Genomic DNA, 27798 nt, shown 5'->3' with positions numbered 1-27798 from the left:
AGCATGTGACAGTGCTTATGTGACTCTGTTGGTCTGAAGCAGCATGTGGATGGGTTTAAGCAAAATGAAACAGACAGAAATATTGATCTAGACAACTGGAGTTTTCAAGTGTATTGCAAGGATAATGTAGATTGGTGAGGGAAGAGAAGGAAGGGGCAAAGCAAACAAGCCAAGAAAACTGTGGAGTGAGACTATGGTGTGATTTTCAGAGGTTATTGTAAAGATTAATTTAAATTATATACAGATAGAACAGGGACCACCATTTCATTCCTTTGGCCCATCATTTCTTAAACTATATTTAGTAAGCAAAGTTAATCCCTGTCTTGCTACTTGATATGAAAAGGGGTAGTTTTATAATCACAGGTAACTTTTTTAATCACCATCATAATAAAGAACATGATTGAAGATTCAATTAACTATTATAATGCTTGTTTAAAAGAGAGGGAGAAATAAATTTTCATAGCAAAATCTTCTTCTGTAGTTCATAAAATAGTATTTAAATAATCAATAAAATAATATATATGTAATAACATTATTTAATCATGCATAATACAAAACCAGAGAGTTTTTAAATTTGATTATATATATTTTTTTAGTTTACAAAACTTCATCAATAAAAGTGGAAGAAGAAAGACTCTGTAGTTTAAAATTAAAAATAAGTTCAACATAAAAAAAATTGACTATATTAATTAAGGAACTCTAGCTGTATATCTTCAACCAGAAAGAAAAAAATGCAATTGCAACAACATAAGGACAGTGCTAGATCTCTACAAGGTTTATAGTTAAGAGGAAAGTTGTGCTCTCTGCTTCTGCTCCTCCCCCATGCAGAGGAACAGCAAGAGGACAACTTGGGCCTCTGAAAGTATCACAATCACCTTGCAGCTCATCTCCAGGTGAATTAGATCAGAGAGAAATAAGCATTTATCTTATTTCACCTTTTTTTTTTTTTTTGCAGTCTCTTTTTCCTTGCTGCTAGCACAGGAATGATCCAGTTGAAGATGAAGTTGGAAATAGCATGGCAAAAGAAATATGTAAGAGTCATAAGAACTTGTAAGGATTATACATATGATATATATATATATCATAATCATATAATTATATTTAATATATAATTAAAATTATAATTATGTATATAATTATTTCCTGACTCTGAATCTTAAAATTGGGAGTCTCATGTCTTTAAGATATAGTCCAGAACATAAAATCATGCATCCTGTTTTGTACAACTGCTTATTTTATCCCTTTTCAGTGTCTACATATGAATAAATATCAAAACTTTAGTTAAATATAACTATAAGGGTTCAAGTGAATACAGGTAGGAATAAAAACTCCTCAGGATATTCAAGTAGCATGCAGAAGCATGGTCTGAGCTGGTGAAGTGGGAGAGTGCTATGGTCAAGGTCTTTTAGGTGTATACTATGGATCCAGCAGGGTATTAGTTGCCATATATATATATATATATATATATATATATATATATATATATATATATATATATATTTAACAGTGATAAGGGCTCTAAGAGATTAATTTTATCAAATTGTGTTTTTAGTCAGAATGTTTTCATATTTATTCAGTTTCTCATTGTATTTGGTGTTTTTTTTTTCAGATCCAAATATAGATGTCAACTTCTAATTCTTGCATATTTCACTAATCAATGATATAATTGGATTCTCATTTGAATTGTATTTTAAAAATCTAGCTTTTTATAAAATATCTATTACTCCAATTCAAATATCGAATATACTATCAAGAAATAGTTTAGACCAAAGTATGTTGAATGAATGTATGAAATTGTCACAATGAAACCCATTACTTTGTATAATTAATGTGTTGATAATAATTTTAAAAAGTAATAGCTTAAAGGACTATTTTAATGGAATGCTAACTTATAAAGTATTGCTTATTCTTTTTCATGCTTGGAATTCAAGGGAATTGTAAATAAATGTGATCCTATTTCAAGTCCAAGTCCTGAGTCCCAACTAAGTCTCATTGTTTTTGTTTGACATGTTGTCCTAGCAATTCAGCCTCTATTTTGTTATAATCAGAAAAAGAGCCTCCACTCTGTCATAATCAGAAGTTCCTCTTTTTGCAAACTTCCTGAACTTGCTAACTTTCATAGATTTGAAAATACTATCAAGAACAAAAATATATCACCTTTGTCAGCCCCTAGTAAATGGAGCTTTCGCTAATACAGTATTGCTGTGCTATTCTAAACCAGTGAATTTAGATACCTTCTTTCATAATTTACCCTGTTGATAGGCAGAGAAGCTTTTGCTCCCATTTTTTTTCAAATCTTAAGTACACAGGACTGGTGGAGGACTGCTAACATCCAGCAGAGCATAGAAGTTGAATAACTAGGGGCTGGGGATGTGGCTCAAGCGGTAGTGCGCTCTCCTGGAATGTGTGTGGCCCAGGTTTGATGCTCAGCACCACATTCAAACAAAGATATTGTGTCCAGAAAAACTCTGGGTTGATATACAGAGCAATAAATGATGACTCTCAGAAAACTGTATTTTTCAGTAAATTTTTTCATATATCTTTTGATGATACTGACGTTTCATTGTAAATGGAGGATAAATAAGGGAAAGGCCCCAGGCAGGTGCAGCAAAATGTTAATGTAATCTTGAAGTAAAGGAAGTTGAAAATAATTTTGAATGTCTTTTCAGTACTGAAGACAGGGTACAATGGGTGTGTTGTGCATACCATCTTGCTTGGTTCGCTTGGATGAAGACAACATTCCAAGAGAACAGCTACAAATAAAACACAGATGAACAAGTTGCAAAAGAATGTGAGCAGAGAAAAATATAGCCAACATCCAATGACAATTATTAACAGGATTGTATTAAATGTTAACTTAGTAATGGATAATTGATATGATACCACCCAAGAGCATGGAACCCTTATTTTTCATCCCTGTCTGTGTCCCTTTTAGAAAAAAATTTATGTTTTTGATGTTGACTTTTTCCCTTGCATTCTGAGTTATTTTAACTAAAATATGTTTTAAAAATGCTGTTACTGTTATAAATGGTACCCCAATGTTATTAGATTTTCTATTTCATTATTAGTAGAGAAACAAATAACATTTGAATTTTGTACATGATATTTGCTATTGTGCTATATGAAATATCTGCATCTAGAAAACTGATTTAATAAACTTTTTATCTCTAAAAGTATTGTTATGATTCTAGTTTACTTTTTCACTAGAAGAATCATATCTTCTGCAAATTATAAAATTTTATTTCAAGACTTTTAATTGTTATATCTCATTTTGGTACCCAATATAAGCTTTCATATTGAAATATTTTACTCCCTTTAATGTCTTGTTTGGTTTCTCTGGGGCTCTTTATTTTCTAATGCAATTCTTTCTTTCTTTATCTGCCATATTTCTTGGTTTTTCTTTCATATACTAGCTTTTCGTGCTCCTTCCTGGGAGAGTTCCCCAAACTGAATTTCACAATTTGTTATTTCATTCTTTAGCAGCATGTATCCTACTTTTTATTCCATCAACCGTGTTCATTTCAAACACTTTATGTATGAATTTTTCATACATAATAAATATACTTTCATTTGGAATTTTGGGGGGACTTTTTGTGGTAGTTTTACATTGTTCCTATCTTTTTTGTCCCCTTAAATATATTTGTTAGAGTTATTTAAAATTCTTGATTTATCTGTTTTAATAATGTCTCCTCAGATGGTACATGTTGCTCAACTTTTCCTTTTCATTGAAGTAATTGTACCCTTTTGGTATCTGGTTATTTTGTCTTTGGTGTCATGTTATTCTATGGGGCCCTTGGTTACTCTAGGAATAGATGTGGCAAAGGATTAAAGCTAGGTCCTAGACTGTGTCTTTCTTGAGAATTAATGAGATCAAAGTGTATTACAAGAGTAGAATGCAATAAACAACTGGTGTTTATTCCAAGTTCCCATTATTCCACCCTCAAATCTATGGTGCCTCCTAATTTAGCACCTTGAACAATCTGTGCTCTAGGTCACTGATAGCAACTTTTAAAGTGAAAAGAAGAACACATTGTCCTGAGGAAATATGGGCAAGAGATGAGCAGAGCTTGTACTCAAAATAGGAAACACAATCAGTTTGAAAAATAATAGGTTGTATGCCCCTCAAGAAGGAATTAGTGACTTGTAAGGTTACATTAAAGATTCGGCCCAAAAGGCAACAAAAAACAATGATGTAATTTAAAAAAAAATTAATACTACTAAGAGGAAAATTAAAAGATATGGAGGACAGAAATGAAAGATATGTTATATAGAATAGGATGAATCATTTAGCTCATGAGCAGGCAAGCCCACCATATCTAAACATATGTTTGAGTGTGCTTTAACCATGTGAATTTGTAAAACTGTATTTCTCTGCAGAAAAAAAAAATAATCAAGGAAAGAACACAATTCTTAAGGTTAATGATGGAAATAAAGTCAAGATCATGAGAGAAAGAAAGAGAGGCTCTGTTAACCAAAAATTGTAAGTTTAAAGAATGACAAACCAAACATCATTCCATTTGTACTTAATTCTCAAAACTGTTCCACAGAGAGTTTCCTTTCTCGAAGAAGTTCTCCAAGTTAGATACAGAACTTGTGTGACATTTAGAATGTGATTAGCTTTCCATGTAAGGATACACATCATTTAAATGAAATTCCAGGGTTTCTACATATCATTCCATGAGGCACCAGGATGTGAAGACCATTTGTCCTGCCACTGAACTTCACTGAAAGTTGCTTTGAAAATTTTAATTGCTTTTGACTACACAATCCCAGCCCCAAGTTGGTAGCAACAGCTGATGCGTTGCCATGGTAGCATTTCCTTTCTAACTGAGGAAGCTATACAGAGGGAAGGATATAGGTCAGGAACTGTTTACACTGACAAAACAACTGCATATTAAAATCAAATGCTTTTGTAGACATCATACACCAAAAGGATAATTGAGGATTCTCATTTCAGACTACTAAATAAAGACCCATTCATCTTTGAGATGATGTAGCAAACTGAAAAGTGAGACATGGGGCAGTCAAGTTCAAGAATATTCTCCTTCCCGCATATCAGAGGTTCAATTTTTTTAAAAAAATGGATGGATGCTGAAAGATTTTTTTCTACTAGTTTCATCTTGTTCGTTACAGTAGGAATATTTTTAACTGAAGAATTCTCCCAAAAGGTACATTTTAAGGTGTAGAGGACCACTGCAGGGTAAGAATGAACTACTCTAGGACAGGAAGAATCAACTTTGTTCAATAAATATCTGTTGGCTAGTTGATTCTGCACCCTGATTAGTGACAATATTTTTAAATGCAAGTGAAGCAAGTTGTGACTAAAGGAAGGAGTAAATAAGAATGAGAGGGGAAAAAAAAGAAATGGGGTAAAGTTAGCCCAGTGTCCAGAAAAAAGAAAGAATGAAAGAAAATAAAAGAAAGGGAGAGACACAAATCAGTGCATAGAAAGCTAGATGTTTCTTCAGGTGATCGAAGAATGAGTCAAGGAGGAAGGAAACTGGCCACTTCCCTTACCTCTAATCTTTAGGTGGGGATCAAAGTGGAAGTGCCTTGGTTGTGAAGTAAAGTCATGTACTTTAAAACATCTGAAGAAACCCATATGCACAGCTGGTAGTCACTCTATCCTGTACATTTCCCCTTGCTTGTAGGCAAGGTGCAATCTCTATTTTATCCCAGCCTGCTGCCACCAAGGACTGTGTGAGTAACAAAATGTTCAAACTCTCTTTGTGGTGTCCTTGGAGTTCTTTATTTAGGATCAAAAATAGTATACTGGGGCCTTTCCAGCCCTGGGGTTGAAAAGGAGGAAAGGAGGGAAGAAATGAAGGAAGGAAGGAGGGAGGGAGGGAAGAAGGAAGGAAGGAAGGAAGGAAGGGAGGGAGGAAGGAAGGGAGGGAGGGAGGAAGGAAGAAATTTGGAGTATCATACTCTTTCAGAAAAAAAAAAAGAAAAATGACATTTTCAAGACAGTGGCTGAAATGGAAATTTGTACTTCCTCCACTAATTCCACCACCAATTACCTTACTTTCAACAACTACTCTTTCTCATTTCAGGAATTCACAGTTCATCACTTGTGTTACATTTGATTTGGATTGGGTTAACTCAATGCCCCATTTTAAGTGTTTTGTCTGATGGATCTCTAATAAAATGCCATTAGTTACCTTTCTGTTTTTGTCATATGAAGCCAATAGAAAAAACTAAAGCATAGATAATGGCTTTATCCTTAGATTAGGAATCCATGGAAATCCCTGGATTTCTAAGGCTTTAGAAAGGAAATGAAAATGAGCAAGACAAAATGTGTGACTTTAGAGCACAGCAACTGGCAGAGAGCTAGGATAGGTAATGAATAATTAACAATGAGGTAGATACTGTATTTTCACCCTTTACCAAAGAGAAAACTGAGGTAGTGAATTTAAGTAACTGCCTGGAGAGGTAATGGAACTGTTGAGTGACTGAGGTGAACTCCTGGCCCATACATAGTATTAATATCGTGTGCTCTCTGGGTAACATTTATACATCTGTATATTCCACTCTTTATTGCTAAGTCTGTTATTAATACAAATGGCTTAACTGTTGTATCATAATTGATTTGGCTGGCCTTTGTCTCTTGATCCTAGGAGGAAAACTCAAAATTAAGAGTTATAGAATTTCTTTTTTCTTGACAGCAGGCTTTGAAAATTTTGCTAATGAAATGCCTTTTGATGATCTCCCAGTTGGATTGTGTTAGAAGACAGTTTAGGATATGGGTAGGCCATTCCAAAACAACAACAACAACAACAACAACAAAACCAACCATGTGATTTAAGGATTGCACATTTTGTCTACAAGGTATAAGCCCAAATTCCAACCTCAGGGAGAGGGGGAGGATGGTGACTGAGTCTACTATGTGGGCTACATGGAGGAGCTGTAAAAAAGTTCTGGGCGATAAATTTCAGAGAAGCATCCTGTTTGGAGAACACATTGACATAACAGGAGGTGTCAGGCCTTGATTTCACAGGGTGAATTCATAGCTCTGTGTCCCCTTCCATACCTCACTCTGTGTGTCTCTTCATTTGACAGATCCTCCTGATTTTTCATCCTTTTTTGTAAATTTTAAGTATAATCGCAAGAACATTGCCTTCCTTGGATCTATGTCATTTTAGTAAAATATCAAACTCAAGGGGGTTGTGTGGGTCCTCCGCATTTGTAGCCAAACAGTCACACTATGGGGTATTTTTTTTTCTGGGTACCAAAACTGAATTGAGGATTACGATGGACTTTGCTAAGTCTATAAACAGGAAATATGCACTTATATATTCAGTATTTATGATTATTTTTATAGTTCCCATAAAATCTCCTTCTCTACTGTGTAAAACCTGTACATAATCATATTTCCTGGGGCCTTACCAGAAAACCATTGGAAGTGCCAGGAAAATTCTGAGTGCTGAGATAAAGTTGGAGATCATGGTTTTACAGTGTTCTGCAGAGTGGTAATATTTTCTCTAGCAAACTTCACCCACACAGGAGCAAGCATATTTGGCATCTGAGGTTAAAGGAAAGCTAAGAGTGATTGTAAAGATGTTATTAATGAATCACGAATGTAATTAAATTAAAGAAGAGGTGAACACCAGAGGTGGGTGTGAATCATGAGGATGGGAACACACAGAAAGAAGGGTTGTTTTTAAGGGCCACTTAGGAGCAGAATGGCAGGAAGTGTAGGAAGATGCCATGTTAATTTTTTAGTTTCATTTCAAAGCATTTGAGTTCAGAGGGCAAAGAAGTCCAATTACCCTCATCTGTTGGATTTAGAAGAAGCGATTTATAACTCAAACACTATGGATGCAAAAACGAAACCTTAGAACTCTGCATTTTTTTAGTGTCCTACAGACTTAAAGCTAACTTTTTAACATGTGCCCTTTTTTGTTCACAATTTATTTTGAGGCAATTGGTAGTGTTTGTTAGATTTTGATGTGAGATTCAGATCTTTTAAAACTGCATCCTCCTGAGGTATTCCTGAGATTAGACACAGTGAAACTTCTGCCATTGTATCTGTTGCTCTTGGAAATGGGAGGGCCAGTTCTATGCAGCTACTCAAGACATTAAAAAAAAAATGCTCCTTTCTCTCAGTCTCTTCTGTCATCTCCAATGTACTGTCACATGATGTATATTCCTCAGAGCAATTAGAAAGGCAGCATATTATGTTTTTTGGGGGACAATCAGGAAAGCCAGTATATTTATTTTATAAATACATAAGTAATGTTTATTTACAATGCACTAACAGTTTTGAATACTTCATACATATCAAAACATGTAGTTCTCCTATAGTATTACCTACACCATAGGGTGACTTTTTAATTATATGTATCTTTCAAACAAGGAAACTATAGACCTGTGAAATAACTTCTTAACATCGTATAGCTAATAAGTAGTGTGAGTTGAACCCATAGCATCTGATCCCCAAACTATGTATTTACCATTGTTTTAGTCTGTTTCCTGTTGCTGTAACAAAATGCCTGAAACTGGGTAATATACAGAGAAAAGAACCACATATGTAATTCTGGAGACTGGGAAGTCCAAGGGGCCTCATATAGAAGATTTTTCTTGCTGATGAGGACTCTGTAGAGTTCTAAGATGACATATAACTTTATGTGGTAAGAGAAAGTGTGCCCAAAAGAGCTCACAAAACAGAACTACTCCCTCTATAACTCATTAATCCATTAATCCACAGATGGATTGATCCATTCATGAAGTTAGAGCCTTCATGATCCAGTTACATCCCAAAGATTCCCAATCCCAAATACCATTAAGATATAATTTGGGGGACTAAATTTTTAAAGTATGAGACAAATGTTCAAACCATAGCACCACTTCACTTTCCTGTCTCTCAGTGGCTTTTATGGGATTCCGCAAATTGGATAGTTGGAGAAAAAAAGACAATGGGAACAGAATGAGCAAATACATGGAGAAGAGTAGAAGACATCTTTTGAAAATTGAGTGTGCTCAGATTGATTTAGTGACTAATCTGATGTTGGAATGGAAGAGGAGTGGCAAATTAGAATGGTTATAATCTATTAATGACATTAGGAAAATAAGTATACAAAGCAAATATTTTGGGGTAGGTTTTCTGTATATTGACAACATCATCATGAATCTCAAATGATCCCAACCCTTTATTAAAACAGAATTTTCCTTTTATGGGGAATGTTTTAGGGTCTCCAAAATTAACTGGGTTCAGTGACTCATTAAAAGAACTCAGGACTCAGGATATAGTTTAATTTATGGCTAAGACCAATTATAGTAAAATAACACAAAACAGAGTCAGCAAAGAAAAAAGGTTAATGGAACCCAGTTGCCAGATTTGACAGTCCTCTGCCAATGGACTTACCCAAGGCACATCTACTTCCTCCAGAAGTGAGTTGTACCAGTGCATATGAAGTGTTTTCTACTGGAAAAGGTTCAGCATGCAAAAATTTTTATTGGGGAATGGTCACACAGGCACCTTCCACCTAGCATGTACCCCAATACTAGAAAGCAGGTGCTCAGAATAAATTATATTGCTTATATAAACGGGTTAGGAAAAGTTAGCTACTCTTACCCTTTAAGGAAAACTTTCTTCTCTTTACTTGCCAATATCCTTCATGTTGGCTAGGGATCAACCTAAGGAGCAGGGCTTTCTAAGGTTAGAAAACCTCAGGCCTGTTACATTAACTCTTTACTACACAGAATTTCCAGAAAAATATGTTCTTTGTCAAGTAAATAATATTGCCTTTTAATCTGAGCATAAGAGCCTAAGTGAAAGAGACATCCATATTCACTTTAATAAATGCATTTGATGTATGCTTGGGAAATAAGCTTAGCATCAAATCACATGGCCCAGAATTGGTCTAAGTATAGACTGGTTGAGGCCTCGAGGCTGAGAGCAAGTATCTGCAAGTCTTTTCACCTTCTAAGGGTTACAACAAAACATTCTTTGTAGTCTTGCTAAGAGGGTGGCTAAAATAAGTCAGAGAAACCTTAGTCTATCCCATACCCCAAGAATTTATTGTATTGTGGTTTTAGAGGGCTTGAGACTTGGATGTTCAGAATAGACTCTCTTTGTCATCCTGAGACTCATGTCACACATGAAACTTGCTTATAAGCCTCAAGAAAGGAATAGTTCACACAGCCATAACTGGCGGTATTGGAGATCAAAGATTTAATGTGGAGAAAATACATGTTTTAATGTTTTGAAACACTTAAATTTTCTGATGTCAAATCCAATCTGGTATATTGAAATCAGAGATATCATAGAAAGGGACACATTGGCTTTGAAATATACTAAAACTGAAGGATCAAATTCTTGAGCTGGGAAAGTGACTATGGTAATGTTTCTATTGAAAATGAACAGATAGCTTCTGTAATCCCAGAAGCTGGGGGACCTGAGGCAGGAGGATTGCAAGTTCAAAGTCAGCTTCAGCAATTTAGCAAGGTCCTAAGCAACTTAGCAAGACCCTGTTATGGATGTGACTCTGTGGTAAAGGTCCCTGGGTTCATTCCTTGGTACCAAAAAAGAAAAAAAAAAAAAGAAGAAAGAAAAGAAAATGCATAGACAAAAGGCTTTACAAATACATAGTATAAATGCATAATATGTTATGATGAGATGTAGTATAATTTGTTTCTTGTGAATTGTAAATATAACTAATTAAATGCACAGTTGCAGCTATCCAATAATGTCAGGAAGAGTGAATTTTAAAATTTTTTGCCTGAAAATCATACATCAGTAGAAACAAAAGTAAACACTAAATTTCTGTGTCCTTATACTCAATAGACTTGGAAAATAACCTTCCCAATCTTGTGACTGATTTGTTCTTACTTCATTTGAGATTATTGATAATGTATTTCAAATTTTCTTGTAGAATCATTCTAGCTTTTGTAGATTTTGTATTTTTTTTAACACGGAGAATTCTGATATGTCCTGATTGATTTAATACATGGTCCATGCCATGTTAGCCATTTTTCACTTACTAGTATTTAGATACAATAAACAATGATATATTTAATAGAATATGAAAACTGTCTACTCTAATATGCAAAGTCTAATTCTGTTGTTTAAATGTCCTAATATGTTTTGTTCTTGAAGGTTTCAACATTAATTATAACTTTCAAAACAGAAAAAAAACAGCATTTCCTATTAAGTGAAATAAAACAATATAAATGAATAAATTGTAAATGACATACTGAAATATCAGCCATGAATTTTGATGTACCAGTATGTTAATGTGCGTATATTCTAGAAAATTCATCATGAAATGACTGATTTTTGTTTTGTGTACATCTTTTTACCTAATTTTAATACATACGATAATTTAAATGTTTCATGTATATATACATTTATAAATATATTAAACACATTTGCATTTTCTTAAAAAAATCTGTAGAGATTCTTATAGACATATTCTGCTATCTAGTATCTTTTGCAATTTTTCCCAAAATAAAATACACAATTGTAATAAATATTAAGGAAGTCAGAAATTTTGCATGATTTGTTTCCTAAATACTCTCAGACACTTGGGATGTCTACTTTACTTGAATGCAATTAGTAATGTTTTAATATATTTCAACAACTATTATATATTTATTTATACATTTAAATGCTCTTATGTGAAAATATTTCCTTTATTTTGTTCCAAATACTCTAAATACTATTGAAAGCTTATTTTATATAATTAAATTGTCAAGGAATAGCTTCTGCTCTCCCAGCATTTATTATCTGCTCTTCCAGAATTTATTAAAACCCACCATTTTGATAATTATTTATAGATTTACTGAAATTATGTCATTGTTCTCTCCAATCTAATAGGGAACTCCAAACATTTAAACAAGTAGTAAAGAAGAAAAATAAGAGAGCCTATACAATGACACATAACAAGGGGAGTAAAGTTTTTTTTTTGTGTGTGTGTGTGTGTGTTTGGCATAATTTAAAGAAAGTAGGAATTTGAAATGAGCTTGAAATCCTAAAAATGTCCCCAAAGAATAGAGTATGTCATTGAACATCCTTAAATCTGAATGAGATTACTCTAGAGCAAATGATTATTCTATTTATTTTGTGCTAATCTCTAGAAGGCCATAGTATCTGAAAATTTGCAATGTGTTGAATAGATGGATGAAAGAAGATTTAATTAAATTAGCAAATAAAAATGACCATCTATATGAGTTGGAACATCAATGAATCTATCTTTTCAAGGTCAAGATAGCCTTTTACCCTTAAAGACAACAATGGTAGTATGTCATATCTGTAAAGAACTTTTTAGTTTTCAAGAAACTCATATATTTCTTCTCATATATTATTAGGAAAATAGGACAAACTGGTTATTTTTATCCTTCAGAAAACCATGTACACATGCATTGAAAAAATTAGGAAGAAAGGGAAGAAAGGAGGAGGCAACAAAGGACATGAAATTTCAGTGATCATTTAGAATATATTGTTTTTGCTATAATTAACAATTCACTATTTCCATTGCTATCAATCATTAGCTTTGCATTAACATGTACAATTTTTATGTTTCTATGTATTAGTTAAAAATAATTTTAGTTTTAATTTTAAAATACAGTTATTTTGATATTATATTATTACCACCATATCTCTAATGTTAAGTTTATAATCTAGTTGTAAGCATTATCAGAAAAGGAAAATAAATGATTAATTCAAAATAAAGATTTAATTAGGATTTTCAATTTTTCTTTACATTCTTGTATAAATCAGTGTTTTTTTCTTAAGATTTGCAAATGCTTACATGTTACAAATACTTATTTATCATTTTCCAAACACCATATAGGTATATTTTCTACATATAAAAATACAAATTATATGGTGAAACTTCACTACATAAGATAAAGTGCTAAATAGAAAAATTTATCCAATTTTTTATGATAAATTTATCAAAAATATCATTTTGTGGAAAAATTTTAAATTTCATTAATTTTTATTATACATGTTCAATAATTCCATATTACATATAATATAGCTTTTTGTTACCATGACATATACCTGAGAAAATATAAGAAAAATTCCATTTCAGCTCATGGTTTCAAAGATTTTAGTCCATAACCAATTAGTCCCATTATATTTTAGCCTTTGGTGGGGACCACGTGGTATAGTAAAGTTCATTTTGAGTCTGAGACATGAAAGAATGCCATATGAAGAGGCTGAGATTCCAATATCTACTTCAAGGACATGCCTTCAGTGACCAGAAAACCTCTTAGTAGCTTCACCTCTTAAACGTTCTATCTCCTCCCAAGAGAGCTACCAATTGTGAACAAAGTCTTTAACATAGTCTATAATCCTTTGAGGGATACATATCCAAACAATAATAGAGTAAAATAATATGACATGATTATATTGAAAATTAACTGGTTTCTTCTAGTCAAATTGAAATGCAGAGGTCACGTTTCTGCATAAATTCTATTCTTGTGTCTGAGGAAAGCAACAATGAATGAGACTTGCAAAACCTGGGAGAAAATGAAACAATGAAATCAGAATTTAATCTATAAGAATAGTAATTTATAAAGTTGATACTACATAATTACCAAAATGCCTGTTTTAAAGAAAAAAGGGCTTGAATCTGGTGATCAAGTTTTAGAGTAAGCTACACATGGCAGTGAATAAAAACTCTGCAGAATGAGTCTTCTGGAGTAGCCTAGTTCTCACCAAATTCACCTATAGGGGACTAATAGAAAACCTATTAGAGTTAATCATATACACTGTCATTGGAATAGATGCCTTGATGAACTGCTGATCTAGTTTTTGTTCATCATCTTTCTATGTCTTTTATCTGACAAAACTCCTTCATTTTAGTATGGCATCAGGAAAATGGTGTAAAAAGAATAGAAGATAAAATAAAGCACAGATACCATCTCCGTCTTCAATCTTGTCTTAAACATACCAGTCTGAACACAATAGAGAAAAAAATTTTAAAAGAATGAAATTAACCCTGATTCTTTAAATGGTACTCTTGGTTTACTATCATTCTGTGATTAAAACTGCTACCAGTTGAGGAGATGTAATGTTAGGTCAGTAGTTTTGTGGATAGACATAAAACCAGATTCAAAATCAGTATTCTACTATGTCAAAGTATGCATTACAAAGTTGCTCCAATGATAAGTATAATAATACTATAATAAAACTATAGTAATCCTCACTATAATAATCTATCCACTCATAATTTGTCTGAATTCATAGCTTACACTTCCTCTTTTCAATCCTAACTGAGGCTGGAGAATGGTATTTTTGAATTCCAATTTTGCAACTGGCACCCTGCAGGCCTTGGAATGTGTTTATTTTTCTTCTTATTGAATTTCCAACATCTAGTATAGAACAATATATATTAGGTCTCCACTTTCCTACAAATTTACTGAATGAATAAATGTATGAATACATTAACAGTAAATCTTAGTAAAGGTAATTATTTACTTAGATTTCTGAAGTTTGCCAAATTGTAGAACTCCTTACAAGGTACTCTTACTACATATATATTTTATATGTTTAACAAGTGATCATCCTGGATGAAGTTATTTCATTATTTTGACATATCAACAGTCCATTTATTCTCTTACTTCCTGTACACTATATATATATATATTATATATATATTTAAATATATATTTTATTTTAAATTATATAGATATTATATATCCTTTATCAATATTGCTTACCAATAATAAAATATAGATATTTATAATAAATAAATTTTATATTATATGAAAATATTTATATTATATATATTTATATTATATTATAATCTTTATATATTCATATATTTATATCAATATAAATACATATAAACATATTTTATACAGAAAAAGAGAAAATAAATGAACAGATGTGTATCTCAAAATAATGAAATAACTACATCCAGGATGATCACTAATTAAACAGGTTCTATCTACCTAGTGACTAAGGTATTGCTTCCAGCTGGATCCTTCTTGGTATAAAGAGTCACAAGGTCCTGGCTCCTATTTTATTAACTTTTTTCCTATTTTTCCACCAAGTTGTTTTGCAGTCTATTATGCATAGTCTATATTTAATATTTTTATCCATAAACATATAAACAAAAGCTCACCTCTGAAGTCAAAAGTCCAAAATTAATTCCAATGAAGGTTAAAGCATTAGCATCAAACCATGTGCTGATTTTACCTCCACAACCCTAAGGAAAAGAAACTACTTAGATTAACTTGGAGATGAAAATGGCTTTAATAACTCTGTTAAGCAGAAGAAAAGACATATAGAAATTAATAATTTACCAATGTCTAGGGAGCTTCTTTATTTGTTAGCAGAACACTTCACTTGCTGACTTTAAAGTTGCTAATATATTGACACAAAATCAAAATCAGAAATTTATTAAGTTTTGGAAAGGGGTTTGGCTTTCTGCAGACTACTATTGTAATTCATCAGGGTACATACCACCACTGAAAATAACTATTTCTCAAATATAGAAGTTATTAAAATATTTAATTCTTGATTTATGCATGAATCAATTATGTAATTGAAAAGATACATACTAAAGTTAGAAGTATAAAGTCAATGTATAAACTATACAAAATATTAGTGGTTCTTGGGAAAGGAATCCCTGGGTTTATCAATATTCCATGTCATTAATACCAGTTGTTCTAGATGAGCTTTTACTTTGTTTCTGCATCACTGTCCTGAATATTACTTTTGTGATCAAGAGAGGGTTCTCTCCTTTTAACAACCATGTGTTTTTCATTCTGGTATTGTTGATCCCTTACCAATCCTATCCACCAGGATTCTCACAAAAGTACCTTCTCTTTCTGCAGGGCTTTTGCAGCCTTGTTTAAGAGAAAGGTTGATCGTATCCTAAGTTAAAGGAGTGCTTAAATCACTTACAGTTTATTTATTTATTATATGCCTGAAACAATACTACAACTAACCTAACTACAAGTTCAGTTTCATAATGTGATTTAAGAATGTAGCCACCATGAATAACATGGTATTTATATAAAAATTTGCTCAGAATTCTAAATGAACTTCCAAAACAAACAACAAACACACTTTCCACCCTTGGACAAACTTTGACTTATTTTTACCTCCAGGTAAGTTGCATTCAGTGGCTCATCACAAAACCATTTTCTTAATGTAGAATTTGTGCAAGAACACGGAACCTGGTCTGAAGTTTCTTTATTCTTATTCTTTATCCAATCTGTGTAATTGTGTTGACCACAACACTGTAACTAGAAAAAAGGCTCTATAAATTTTAGCATAAACTATTCAAAATGCAGTTAATTATATGATTTCCATGCATATTAAAGTGTTTTTGAAGGTAATATATCTCCCCACTGCAATGTAATGAATTAAATAAGTTTATTTATTTTTTAAATAAGTATATTTTGTTGATTAATTTGTTTGGTGTTGATACTGTTTTTGTCAGCCAGAGCTAAAGATTCATATAAGCAGGCGTGGATAGATAACATTATATGTCTATTTTATATTATAGGACTCCCAGATTGAAGACTTACTGGATAAATATATACACAAATGACATTTCACAATGTACTATACTGCAGGAAATTACTTGAGCCATATCTTGCTCCTAACTGTAGAACTTCTCTCTATATTAATTTAAAATCTGCTGTCACACTTGTTTGGACTATTTAAAAAGAGAGGATATTTTTACTTTTTTAGGATTAATGTGAGATATTGACTTTCAATTTGATACTGTGTGAAAAATTTCCACAAAGAATAAAAAATAGGATAATAAAAATAGTCATAGAAATGCTCAAACTTCTAAGAAATGTCTCGTTTCCAGTGTCAATTCTGGAATCCTGGTTGAATTGGATGGATCGGAAAGAATCAATTTAAATTTTTGTCACACAGGAAATAACAAAAAAAGCTGAGTATTTTATTGTTTTCTAAATGTGTTTCCTAATCTTTGCACAATTAGGAAAAGTTTCATGACTTAAATTAATGCTTCAAAGTTAGGTTACTAAATATTAATCAAAATAAACACATATATATCTCAATCATACCTGTCGCTAGGAACTACAAACTGAAATCTCCTTATTAACAGTGATGTCTTAACACAGAATGGTTTTCCTACTTATCATAGGTTTTACTGCAACCTGAAAAATCAGCACAGGTGCAGATCTTATACATCAGAGAAAAATGAGTAAAAGCATTTATAATTAATTTCAATTGAGTTAAAATGCACTTGATATTAAACGTACTAAAAGTAATAACTGTTTTTATGTGAGGCAAAGAGTGTAGCAGTAAAGAATACAAAATCCAGTGCTAGAGTCTTTGGTTTTAATCTTGACTCTGTCACATCTTAGCTGTGTAATTCTGGTAGTTCCCAATTTTTTTATTCTTCGTGTATAAAATCAGGATAATATTTCCTACTTCATTGGGTTGGGAGGATTAAATGCAATAATATATGCAAAGCTTTTATTAAAAGATCTGGCACTATGTAAATGTTTGCTATTTTCTTTTTCTTTTCTTTTTGGTACCAATGATTGAATCCAGGAGGTGCTGAGCCACATCCCTATCCTGTTTTGTTCATTATAGTTGCTCATTATATCCCCAAGTGAAAACTTTCCATATCTTCTATGTATACACTTTTCCAGGTGAAAACAGGTTTGAGTGCACTTTAAATATCAATGAAGAAAAAAGCAGTTACAAAAGAGGGATAAACTCAAGATGATGAGGATAATGCCACTTCACTCTCTTGCTTGGATGAAATTCAACAAGCTCTTCTTCCTCTACCTACCCCTTGCTCCCACCTCTTCTCTCTCCCAACGTCAGTGATCACCTTTGATACCCAATTAATAGTTTTGTACTAATTTCATCTTACTGTTTTCTGTAAGGCATTCAGAATAGTCCACTTGGGTATGTCTTCAGGCTTATCTTTAGATCCATACTCAGAAATGACTAAATCCATTTTGTCATGCCATAGTTGTTGAACCTGTTGAAAAATCGCATTAAAAAGCAAAAAATTCACAGAAACTTTTCCTAATGGTTCCCCTCAAAACAGTCTTCAATGTCAGAAATAAGAGGACCTTTTTTCAGTGATTTTTTCCATAAAACTCCTTTTAGAAATTTTATTGTCAAAGCATTTGATCTTTCACTTCATGATCTATAGGAAGAATATATTAAACTTCATTATTAGGAGAAATGAATGTGCTAATCTCCAGAATGTCAAGGGGTTCCACATTTCTTATTATACATTTCTTTTCATGAATAATTGTGGAAGACTTAGAAAAGACTTAAAAATGATCACTGAAGGTCTTTTCAATGGAAACTAGGCTTCTCCAAGCAAACTTATAGGATTCATTAATTTGATGGCTGTCTGTCCATTCATGGCTTATAATTTAACTTGTACAACTCTGTAAATTGTAGAAAACTATAGTTATACAAATTATTATTGGTCAGGTAAACAAAAATGATTTTTGGAGGGAGAAAATACCAGTAAATTTTCCCCTCTCCAAGCTTGTTTTGCATCTCTTAAGTGATGACCAATAAAAACATCTCCTTTGATTTGATTTTTGTATTTTATTGCTTTCTTTATTAATGGAAATGTTAAATAAAATCATTGACATACCTACTAAATGTGTTTATTAGAATTATGATTTTTCTATTTTAAATATGTTCCATTATAATACTTTAAGGGCTCAGAACATAATACTCCAAAGTATGGCATACTGGCATACTGAATATTTTAAGTTAAAGAAATCCAGAGAACTGCAAAAGCAGAAAGGTCACTCTCTGACCTTCTCCCACTTCCTCTCCTCAAGCAAGTTATAAAAAAATTTTCTGACCTAGTTCGACTGAGAGAAGGTCATAAGACTCTCATTCCAAGGGGGTCCTGGTCTATACCCAGAGTCCAAGATGACTCTGAACAAAGAGGCCTTATTAAGTTTCCCACAGTTATTACCATTAGATAATACCCTTTTGTCCTCTAATCACACTTCTGCATGACTGTTAAAAAAATATAGTTTTCCCTGTGTTTTTGGCTCTTTATTTCAGAAGATTCTCATGTCCCATAAGCATTGGTTCGGTAAATTTGTTATGCTTTTCTCTTGTTAGACTTTCTTTTATTACAGGGGTCTAAGCCATGAATTTGCAATGGGTGAGGAAAAGATATTTACTTTTTCTCCACTATAATACACAAAAAAATGATCAGATCCGAATAGGGTAAAATCGTTCTTTAAAAATCTAGATAAGAGTAACATATATAAGCATTTTAAAAATTATGATTTTCATAGCCAACTTCTAATTTGGCCTTTAATTATATCAAAAGGCAGGAAACACTTTTAAAAGGAATTGACACTTTTAATATTGTTCATTTCAGTACTAGTCTAATGATTTTTTAATTGAATTAACTGTCTTTGAAAAATGAAAACCAAATAACTTGTGGTAATATTAAAATAATTTTAAAATGTATACAAGTTAAACTTTATTCAGTTACTTATATACCTATGCTTTAAGGCAGAGAAGTTATAATAATATAAAGTGGGGATTTTAAGTCTATTTTATTCTTCATGTTAAGTTTTTATTTAGAACAGTTTTTATTTCCATTTTATGTTGCTGGGGATGAGAGGAAAGGGACGTATTGCTTAATTCAGCCTCTAAAACATTATTTGGGATATTCATAATGTATATGAATGAGTAGTTAGTACATGAGAATTTCACATATAATTGATGTGACTATTATGTAAATAGAATACCTTATACATACTCAATTTGATAAAGTTCTACTACATCTTCAAGGCTGAGTTAATACTACAAATGGCATAAAAAACTTAGAAGTTCATAAGACTTTTTCAATACAAAAGTTGATATCAACAATGTTGCTAGCTCTGGGGTTAATTAATAAGTGCTCCAGTCCAGGTCCTGTTATTTGGTCATAAAATACATTAATGATTATTTTTCATCTCAACCTCTCAGTGTCCTCTTCTATAAAGTGGGAGTAACAGTGCATATCTAGTTGTTGTTGGGAGGAAGTTTAATATAATGTCCATGGAGTACTTATAACAGTCTTTGGCATAATAGTAATTAGTAGTTATTCTTTTTATTATATGTAGAGGTGAGTATGTGAAAAATATTGAAGTAAGTATGATTCTGATAAATTATGTTTATGTAATCAGAGTCCTTATATGTTATGTTGAGGTTATATGATCAGGTTATATGAGGCTGTTGTGCTGGGTGGAATCTGGTGTCTTGCCACCAAAACAACTTTCTAAACACCAACTTATATGGCTGATACATACCCCACCCCATAAACACATGCATACAGGCACACATGTACATACACTGTTTACACATACATTACTTTTTGGATGAGAAACAAGAAATTTAAGCTATAAGTGCTAGGCCATTAATAACAGGCGTTGGGTAATGAGACACCAAGATGACAGACAATGGTGTTATACAGAAACAGGAACAGTTTCGTTGGACTGTGGCAGTTACCCTGGGGAGATCCTAAAAACCACAAGAATTAATTAGGGACTCCTTCAAGATTAAGGAAGAGAAAGAAAGAGAACTTTTGAGTATCTGCTTTATTAACTTGTTAATAATTACAAGGTGAGTAGGTTGTTGATCTGTAATCATACTCAGATCTTTAAAACTGCTCTTTTTTTTCATTACAGGATACAGACTACAGGATAATCTAGCAAGCTTCAAGAACAGATCTGAGCTGCACTGGAACACTAAAATTTCTTACATTATTAAAAGTAATTGTGGGCAGTCATACATTTTCTTATCATAAAGTTTTTATGGATAATTTATTATATGAATTTTAAACTTAATTTGATAAATACAAATATCATTTTAATTAACTCAATTATATCATTCGGATCTTATCTATGCAAGATATATGAATTTTCAGTTCATCTTGTTTAAAAAAATCACTGCATTTCAAATAAGTACAAGTATAAATGTACTCAGTGTGTGTGTGTGTGTGTGTGTGTGTGTGTGTGTGTGTGTGTATAATCTACATTACTATAATTGGGTCAGTAATGGTAGTCAAGGTTGACTAGAGGAGGATGGGAAGTAGGGATATGGATCTGGATTCCTAAAACTCAGTACTACCTCATATGCATTTTTTTTTGTCATTTACAACTACTTAGGCAAAGTTAAAGACAAGTTCCTCTAGCCCACCCATACAATCTGACCCCTCCCCCTTCCTATATAGAATTTGAGTCCTTCTACTAAATATTTTGCCCCCAAAGAAGTTTTCTTTTCTTGGCTTTTAATTTAGGCTCAAATATCTCAGTAATGGAAGGTACCCAAATTTCTTTATATTTCAAATAAAAGAATATTGATAAGGGTTCATTTTCTATACCTCCTCTTTCTTTGTGAATATGAGTGCTGAAAATACAACTTGGACACCAAAGGCCAATGACAACACTACTGCATACTAAAACACAAGAAAAACAGAGATGATGTTTAGTTTTTAATTTATATTTTAGATGCTATAATAATGAGAAAATACACATAATATGAAATATACAGCCTAAAATATACATAGGTATCCCTAAATTTTACTGTCTTCATAAATATTGGCATAATTATTGAAATAAGGACTCAATCAAAAATCAATTAATGTCTGGATAAGAATATTCTAGAAAGAAGTGATCATATTCCATGGGAACCCAAACAGGCTACTTGGTCTAATGGAGTTGTTGATGATATCCTCTTAATTCAGAAATAAAGTTGTTCCAAAGGGGAATTAAAAAATATGGCACTCCACTTATTGGATCATTCTGCTAAACTTGTGATCTAATTTGCAAACTATTCTACCATGTATGAAGTAAAAAGTACACCAATAGTAGCTGCAACAATAAATTCTGCATGGGTTCTTGAACTAGTTCTTTGAAAAATTAAAGCTTCAAATAAAACGATTTTCACATGAATTAGACTGTTTTCTTTCTTAAAACCTATAGCTACTTCAGTCTTTATCACCAGAGTTGAATGTATTGGTACATATAATCTAGAGTTTATAATAATTTACAATTCAGCAGTCTAAATATTTAAAAGGTAGAATATAAGTAGTAATTATTTACTGTTCATATTATTAATTTCACAGAGTTTAAACATTTGATACTTTAAACTAGCCAATTAAGTACAAGTCTAAATGTACTGTGTGTGTGTGTGTGTGTGTGTATAATCTACATTACTATAATTGGATCAGTAATGGTAGCCAAGGTTGACTGGAGGATAGGAAGAAGGGATATGGATCTGGATTCCTAAAACTCAGTACTACCTCATATGCACCTACATTTTTTTTGTCATTTACAACTTCTTAGGCAAAGTTAAAGACAGTTCCTCTAGCCCACCCATACAATCTATAATTGGGTTGGTAATGGTAGCCAAGTCCTTATTTTCTATTTGGCATAAATATTTTTTATTTTCTGAGACAGAATTTCAGAGATAAAACTATTTCTTGCCATATATTGAGAAGTTTAAATTTACAATTCTACATATACTATCTCACTTGATAATCATTAAGATAAAAAGAGATTGGTAGAGGCAATAAAAAGTGTACATAATAATTAAGAAATGGCTAGATTAGAGCAGATTACTAGATTATATTATATTAGTGTCTTGAATTAGAGCAGGTATAAACAAAATCCCTTTAAGTTGTGGAATAGTCTTTAGGCCTATACAATTTATCAGTTGACTGTGCACATTAAAATAGTTCAAAGGAATGTGTTCATAAGAAAAATATTGGTATATTCAGAGAAGAATTAGCAAGGGTCATGATGATAATAAGTAGCAGTAGCCTTCCATGGAGTGTCTAGAAGGGACAGTAGTATCTTTGCTCCAGGGCTTAATCTCTCAGATCTTATATACACATGCATCTTTATGAGGGTATCTATGAAAACTTTTGTCATTTGGATGCTCTTAATACATAAATCACATGGGGTGTTTATGTTTTTTCTCGTTCTACTTTCCTCCTTTAGTTATCATCCCTAATCCCCAACATTATACTAGTAGCAGGCTGTGTGCTTCTCTTGCTTAACTGGTAATTTGTGGAAAGGAAAAAAGAAATCAAGATTTTCCTTTCAAGTCATTTCTGTCCTGGTTTCCCTATTCCAAATCTGAAGGCCAATCAGAAAATTAGGCTAAATATCCCGGAAAGAAAGATAAGATTTGAGAAGAAGACTGGGCTTTGGAGGAGAATAAGAAGAGAAAGGAGTCACTTTTTAGATTAAGAAGATTCTGAAACAGATCCTGGAAATTGTGGTTCCCAGAACAATAGGCACACAGCTTCTTGGCATCTTCCTGGCAAGATACTATAGGGAAATGTCACTGTAATTTCCAGCCTTGACTAAAACGTTCATGACCAGGGTAAAAGTCTAAAAACTCTAAGTTGCAATTACTAAATATAAGTAGTAACTGGTCCTTAGGTCAGGTGTGATTCCATTAATTGCCATGTCATTGAGGAGGTGTGACTCTCCTAGGGACGGGATCCTGCTGGGAAGGAACCTAATGGCTATTTGCTAATCCTTCACAAAAGGGTTTCACTGGTATGCCTGCACTGAAATATGCTGGATGAGTAGCCCCCTGTTGCTATCATCCCAGGCCATTCCAACAGCAGAAGGAGTACATCTGAAGGCACCATGAGACTTGCTTTTGTGGTAACCAGTACAGACTGGTAACTAGTGTCCAGAGTGACCAACCAGACCTCAGCAGTACATAAAAGCAAGGTACCTCTACATTCTTCCTGGAAATGGAAAGAAGGGCTGCAACAGAATCCTTTATCTGCTTGATAGGAGAGTGGTTATAAATTCAAATTTGATTCAAAGGAAAGTTTAAAAGCTGTATTTCATCTAAGTGAACTGTCATCCACACCTGCCACATGTGTGGTGAATGGCTCATGTTCAGGTGTACACTACTGATGATCCTTCACCTTTCCATGTTAGGTGCTAAGAGAGAGAGAGAGATAAGAGGCTAGACAACTGCCGTGAGTCTGTCCCTCTCAGCAGTTAATTTCTCTTTGTTAAATAATAAAGTAGGATTTAAATTATAAGGTAGCTTTCCATATGGCACACTGACAGGCAAAAATATAATGACTAGAGGACATGTTTCCCCTCCTCCTCTTCCTCTCCCTCCTCCATCCGCACCTCCTTTCCTTTTTATTGGTACTACTCTTCCCCCTCCTACTCCTTCTTTACTTTGCTCATTGACTCTTATATTGACTCTTATATACTTTATTATGATTTTAGTCTTCAGATTCCTAAGTTTGGTTAACTGCACTTCATCCAGGAAATGGGTTAGTGTTGACTGTATATTGAAAATTAAACATTTAAGAGTGCAACTATGGAGGTACCTGATCCATGGTGGAAAAAAACAATCTACCTGGAAGTTTCTTGGGCATGGAATGTCATTCAGATTACCCCCAAGGTCATGCTCTACTGAAATACTATAGCAACATAAATCACAATTGCTCATATGAGTAACTTGGATACTCAATATATACAACATGAAATTGGGCTATTGAAGTAAAATACATACCAGAATTAGGAGCCATACAATTTTGATGTGAACTGACAAATAACCCAACAGACAAAGAAGAACAACAGCAGATCCCATTCCAATCAAGATTTGAGAAATATATATAATGAATTGTTTGTTTTCATCTGTGGAAAGCACAAAATGATTTATTATGAAGTGATATTTTATTTACTTTCTATTTAATAATAAAGGCAGTTCAATGTTTTCCTATTACTAAATCACTAGGATTTTTTTCTCATTTGATCTCATTCCAGCATCTCTTATTTATACTCTTAGCAACAACTTCTTTTCTTTTCCTGACATAATAGAGAATTCCTTCAATCACAGAAAATCTTTTTACCTTTATCTTCATTTTACTCTATGATAGAAGACAATTGTTTCTAGGTTGACCTCTTCCATTTCTAATGCATGTTCAAAAATTCATGTGTTTACTCATTCATGCATACATTCATTAAAATAATTTTTGGTACGCATATTTATAGGTTGATTGTTACTTATTCTTGTATATACCCTGAATTCATTTATAATATGTTCTTTCCTTAACTGTGAATATTCAGTGTCAGTGACTGTATATTTATCTGGCTAACAGACTAACTGTTGAATTGTGGTGGTACATCACAGATTGTAGAACAGTAAATGCACAACAAATATTTATTTTTCTTAGAAGACAAATACATGAGTTACATAAGTTTTACATTTTTCTGGAAGAACAATGGAGGCAGGGGTATCCTGGAACAGTTTGTGCTGGCTCATAAAAGTCAATTGTTAAGTTTTCAGGAAATTTACAAGCCAACTGAATTCACATTGGGGTGGGGGAGTATTTAAACTATGGGAATGAACAGATGCCATGAATCAAGATTCTCTACTCAAGAGCTAGTTGCTAAACATTCACCAGCATTGTACTGGACACCAGGGACACATCATCCAGTGAGCAAAGGAGGTTAAAGTGTTTGGTTTAAGATTACTGGAAAAAGTAATACCTGAGCATACATAGTCTTTAAATAATAATTGAAAATACCCAGGCTGGAGTGGTAGAAGCATTGCTGAAATTATGGGCACTTTGTGTACTATTTTCCAATTTTTCTCACTTGAATGAAGTTCAACAAGGACAGGAACTGGATCTTTTTTGTTCATGATTGTATCTTCCACATATGAGGCAGTGTCTGACATGTAGAAGACGCTTAAATTTTGGCACATGAATAAATAATGGCAATGAGGATCCAGAGAAGAGCTTTCAATAAGGAAGCTACATGGTCAAATTTGCATTTGAGTGAATTATGTTAGTGATATTTGGAAGATAGCTGAGAGAAATGATAAGAGCAAAAGACTCTTGGAAGTTATTACAGTGTCAGGAGATAAATGGGAACTTACTTTGAATGGGCTTACCATGAAGGGAAGGTGAGCACAAACGTGTTTTAAAAAGAGGAAAATCAAGTGAAAATGGCAGATATGTAATAAAGGAAGACTCAATATTTGGGATCTTAATTTGGATGTATTTAATTTCGGATCCTAAAACCTTAATTAACATTTCACTAACTGATCTGAGTACACAATTTTAAAAATAGAACTCAAAAGAACAAGTTCCTTACTTATTTTTACCTTTTCAGGAGCTTTTTACAACTCAATACACCAAGATTAACAAGAATTATCTGTCAACTCCACAATGAAGAAAAAGAAAAAAATCTTTTTGCTCCACCTTAATTGCTACATTATTAAATTAGATATTGTGTGGGTCCTTAGTCCATTGCTTGGCACACACTGAACCCTAATTAAGTGGAAGCTATTATTATAATTATTGTGTGGATGGAAAGGATGGAAGTTTGTTGTTAAGATCTTCACAGCCCCGTGACTCTGGGAAAGGCGCTAATGTACTCAGACGTCACTAGCCTTGTCCAGAAGCAAAGTATATAAAAATAAGAGAATAAAGATATCAGACATTTAATATAGTTTAAGGCTAGCTAGATTATTCAATTTTGTAGGACTTTATAACATATTAAAGTTTTCTATTTAGCATTTCCTTCCCTACATTTTTTTCTTATTTGATATCCACTAAGAAATAAGTCAACTCTATACTGAATGTTTGGCCTTTCATTTAATGATGAATAGTGCTGCTCAACAGAGGGTACTGTGAGAGTGGATATGTTCTTTATCTGTGCAGTCCAACGAGATGGCCAGTAGCCATAAATGCCTACTGAATACTTGAAATGTATATTTCTTCCCTTCAACAGAAGATGTTTATATTAAAATAACCCACAGCCTATTTATTCCTATACTCCAGTCTACAGTGACCACTACAAATCACAAAATGGCAAAATAAAGGCAATGTAAAGATCTCACTTTTTTTTCATAAAGAAAGAGGCTCATCTATTTCATCCATGATTTCAAATTTGGAGAATATTATATTTTATTTGTGTGATGGTAAAAATAGTTCATAATTAAATTTTAAAGAAATGATTTGACTATGTTGATTTTTCAAGTCTACAGATCTGTAAATTCTAGAGTTGGCAGAAAACTCAGTTTTCCTTTCCCTCCTCTCCCTTGTCTAGTAATAGCTCCTGGTTCCCCCACCTCCTCGAATTGCCCTTCCTTTATACTGGATTTAAAACCTTTTTTTTTTTAATAAGGCACTTATGAAGTCATCTGGCAAGACCTTTAGAAGGAATGGTGGGCCATATTTAATGGATGTTAGAGAAATACTGCCACCTGCTGAATAGATCATCATAATTGTTTTAAGTGAAATGCCTTGTTTATTTCATTAAGAGAAAAAGAAAAATATACATACCCAAAGCTGTTAAAAAAGTATTTCTATCTAATAAAAGGCATGCACCAAATCCCACGAATAAAAGTCCAAGAATCTGTAAGAAGTCAATATTTTCAGTAATTGTCTAGATGAATGTATTATATTTTCTTCATTAAAAATATGAAAATTCTTACCAAAAAAGCTGAATTAATGAGATTAAGAAAGTACTTAAAAATTAATATTTTGTTTTTCTTTAACATTCTGCTTTTCTCTGGAAATTGGTGAATCTGAAAAGATAATCACAAGTTTACTATAAACATTCAACCACAATAAAACTTTATAATTCTGCCTACTTATGACATTTGCATATTTTTCTTCTTAAACCAGTTTTCAGTATAACATTCCTGTGTTCCAATATAAGCATGTACTGAAGGTCCCTTGAGACTGTACCCATCTTTCTGTATCTGCATTGCTTTGGAGCAGAGGCTGTGAAGAATGTCAACAGTGCTTTACTGACCTTGCAACTTTCAGATATTTTATTTTGTTTTTAATCTTCATACACCTTGTTCCC

The 27798-nt window shown here is 32.7% G+C and overlaps 1 protein-coding gene across 1 annotated transcript; it reads right to left on the bottom strand.

Moving 5' to 3' along the window:
- Positions 1–13401: 13401 nt before the first annotated feature.
- Tspan19 (tetraspanin 19) lies at positions 13402–27487 on the bottom strand. Its single transcript, XM_026391411.2, has 8 exons — positions 27422–27487; positions 27270–27342; positions 24488–24612; positions 21312–21386; positions 17823–17933; positions 16063–16206; positions 15078–15161; positions 13402–13467 (listed from the first exon to the last, which is right to left on the bottom strand). The coding sequence occupies exons 1-8, from the start codon at positions 27485–27487 to the stop codon at positions 13402–13404; spliced, it is 744 nt and encodes a 247-aa protein (XP_026247196.2).
- Between the last annotated feature and the right edge of the window lie 311 nt (positions 27488–27798).

Source organism: Urocitellus parryii, chromosome 5, assembly GCF_045843805.1.
Source record: "Urocitellus parryii isolate mUroPar1 chromosome 5, mUroPar1.hap1, whole genome shotgun sequence".
NCBI classification, from domain to species: Eukaryota; Metazoa; Chordata; class Mammalia; order Rodentia; family Sciuridae; genus Urocitellus; species Urocitellus parryii.
This window is presented reverse-complemented; position numbering and strand designations above follow the sequence as displayed.

What these genes read in the sequence shown, in the direction of transcription:
- Tspan19 (XM_026391411.2), bottom strand. Translation starts at nt 27,487, where the DNA reads ATGTTAAAGAAAAACAAAATATTAATTTTTAAGTACTTTCTTAATCTC. An exon ending in TCATTAATTCAGCTTTTTTG is followed by an intron (nt 27,343 to 27,421) that starts GTAAGAATTTTC and finishes GACTTCTTACAG; the next exon opens with ATTCTTGGACTTTTATTCGT. An exon ending in TATTCACAAAGAAAGAGGAG is followed by an intron (nt 17,934 to 21,311) that starts GTATAGAAAATG and finishes ATTTTTCAACAG; the next exon opens with GTTCAACAACTATGGCATGA.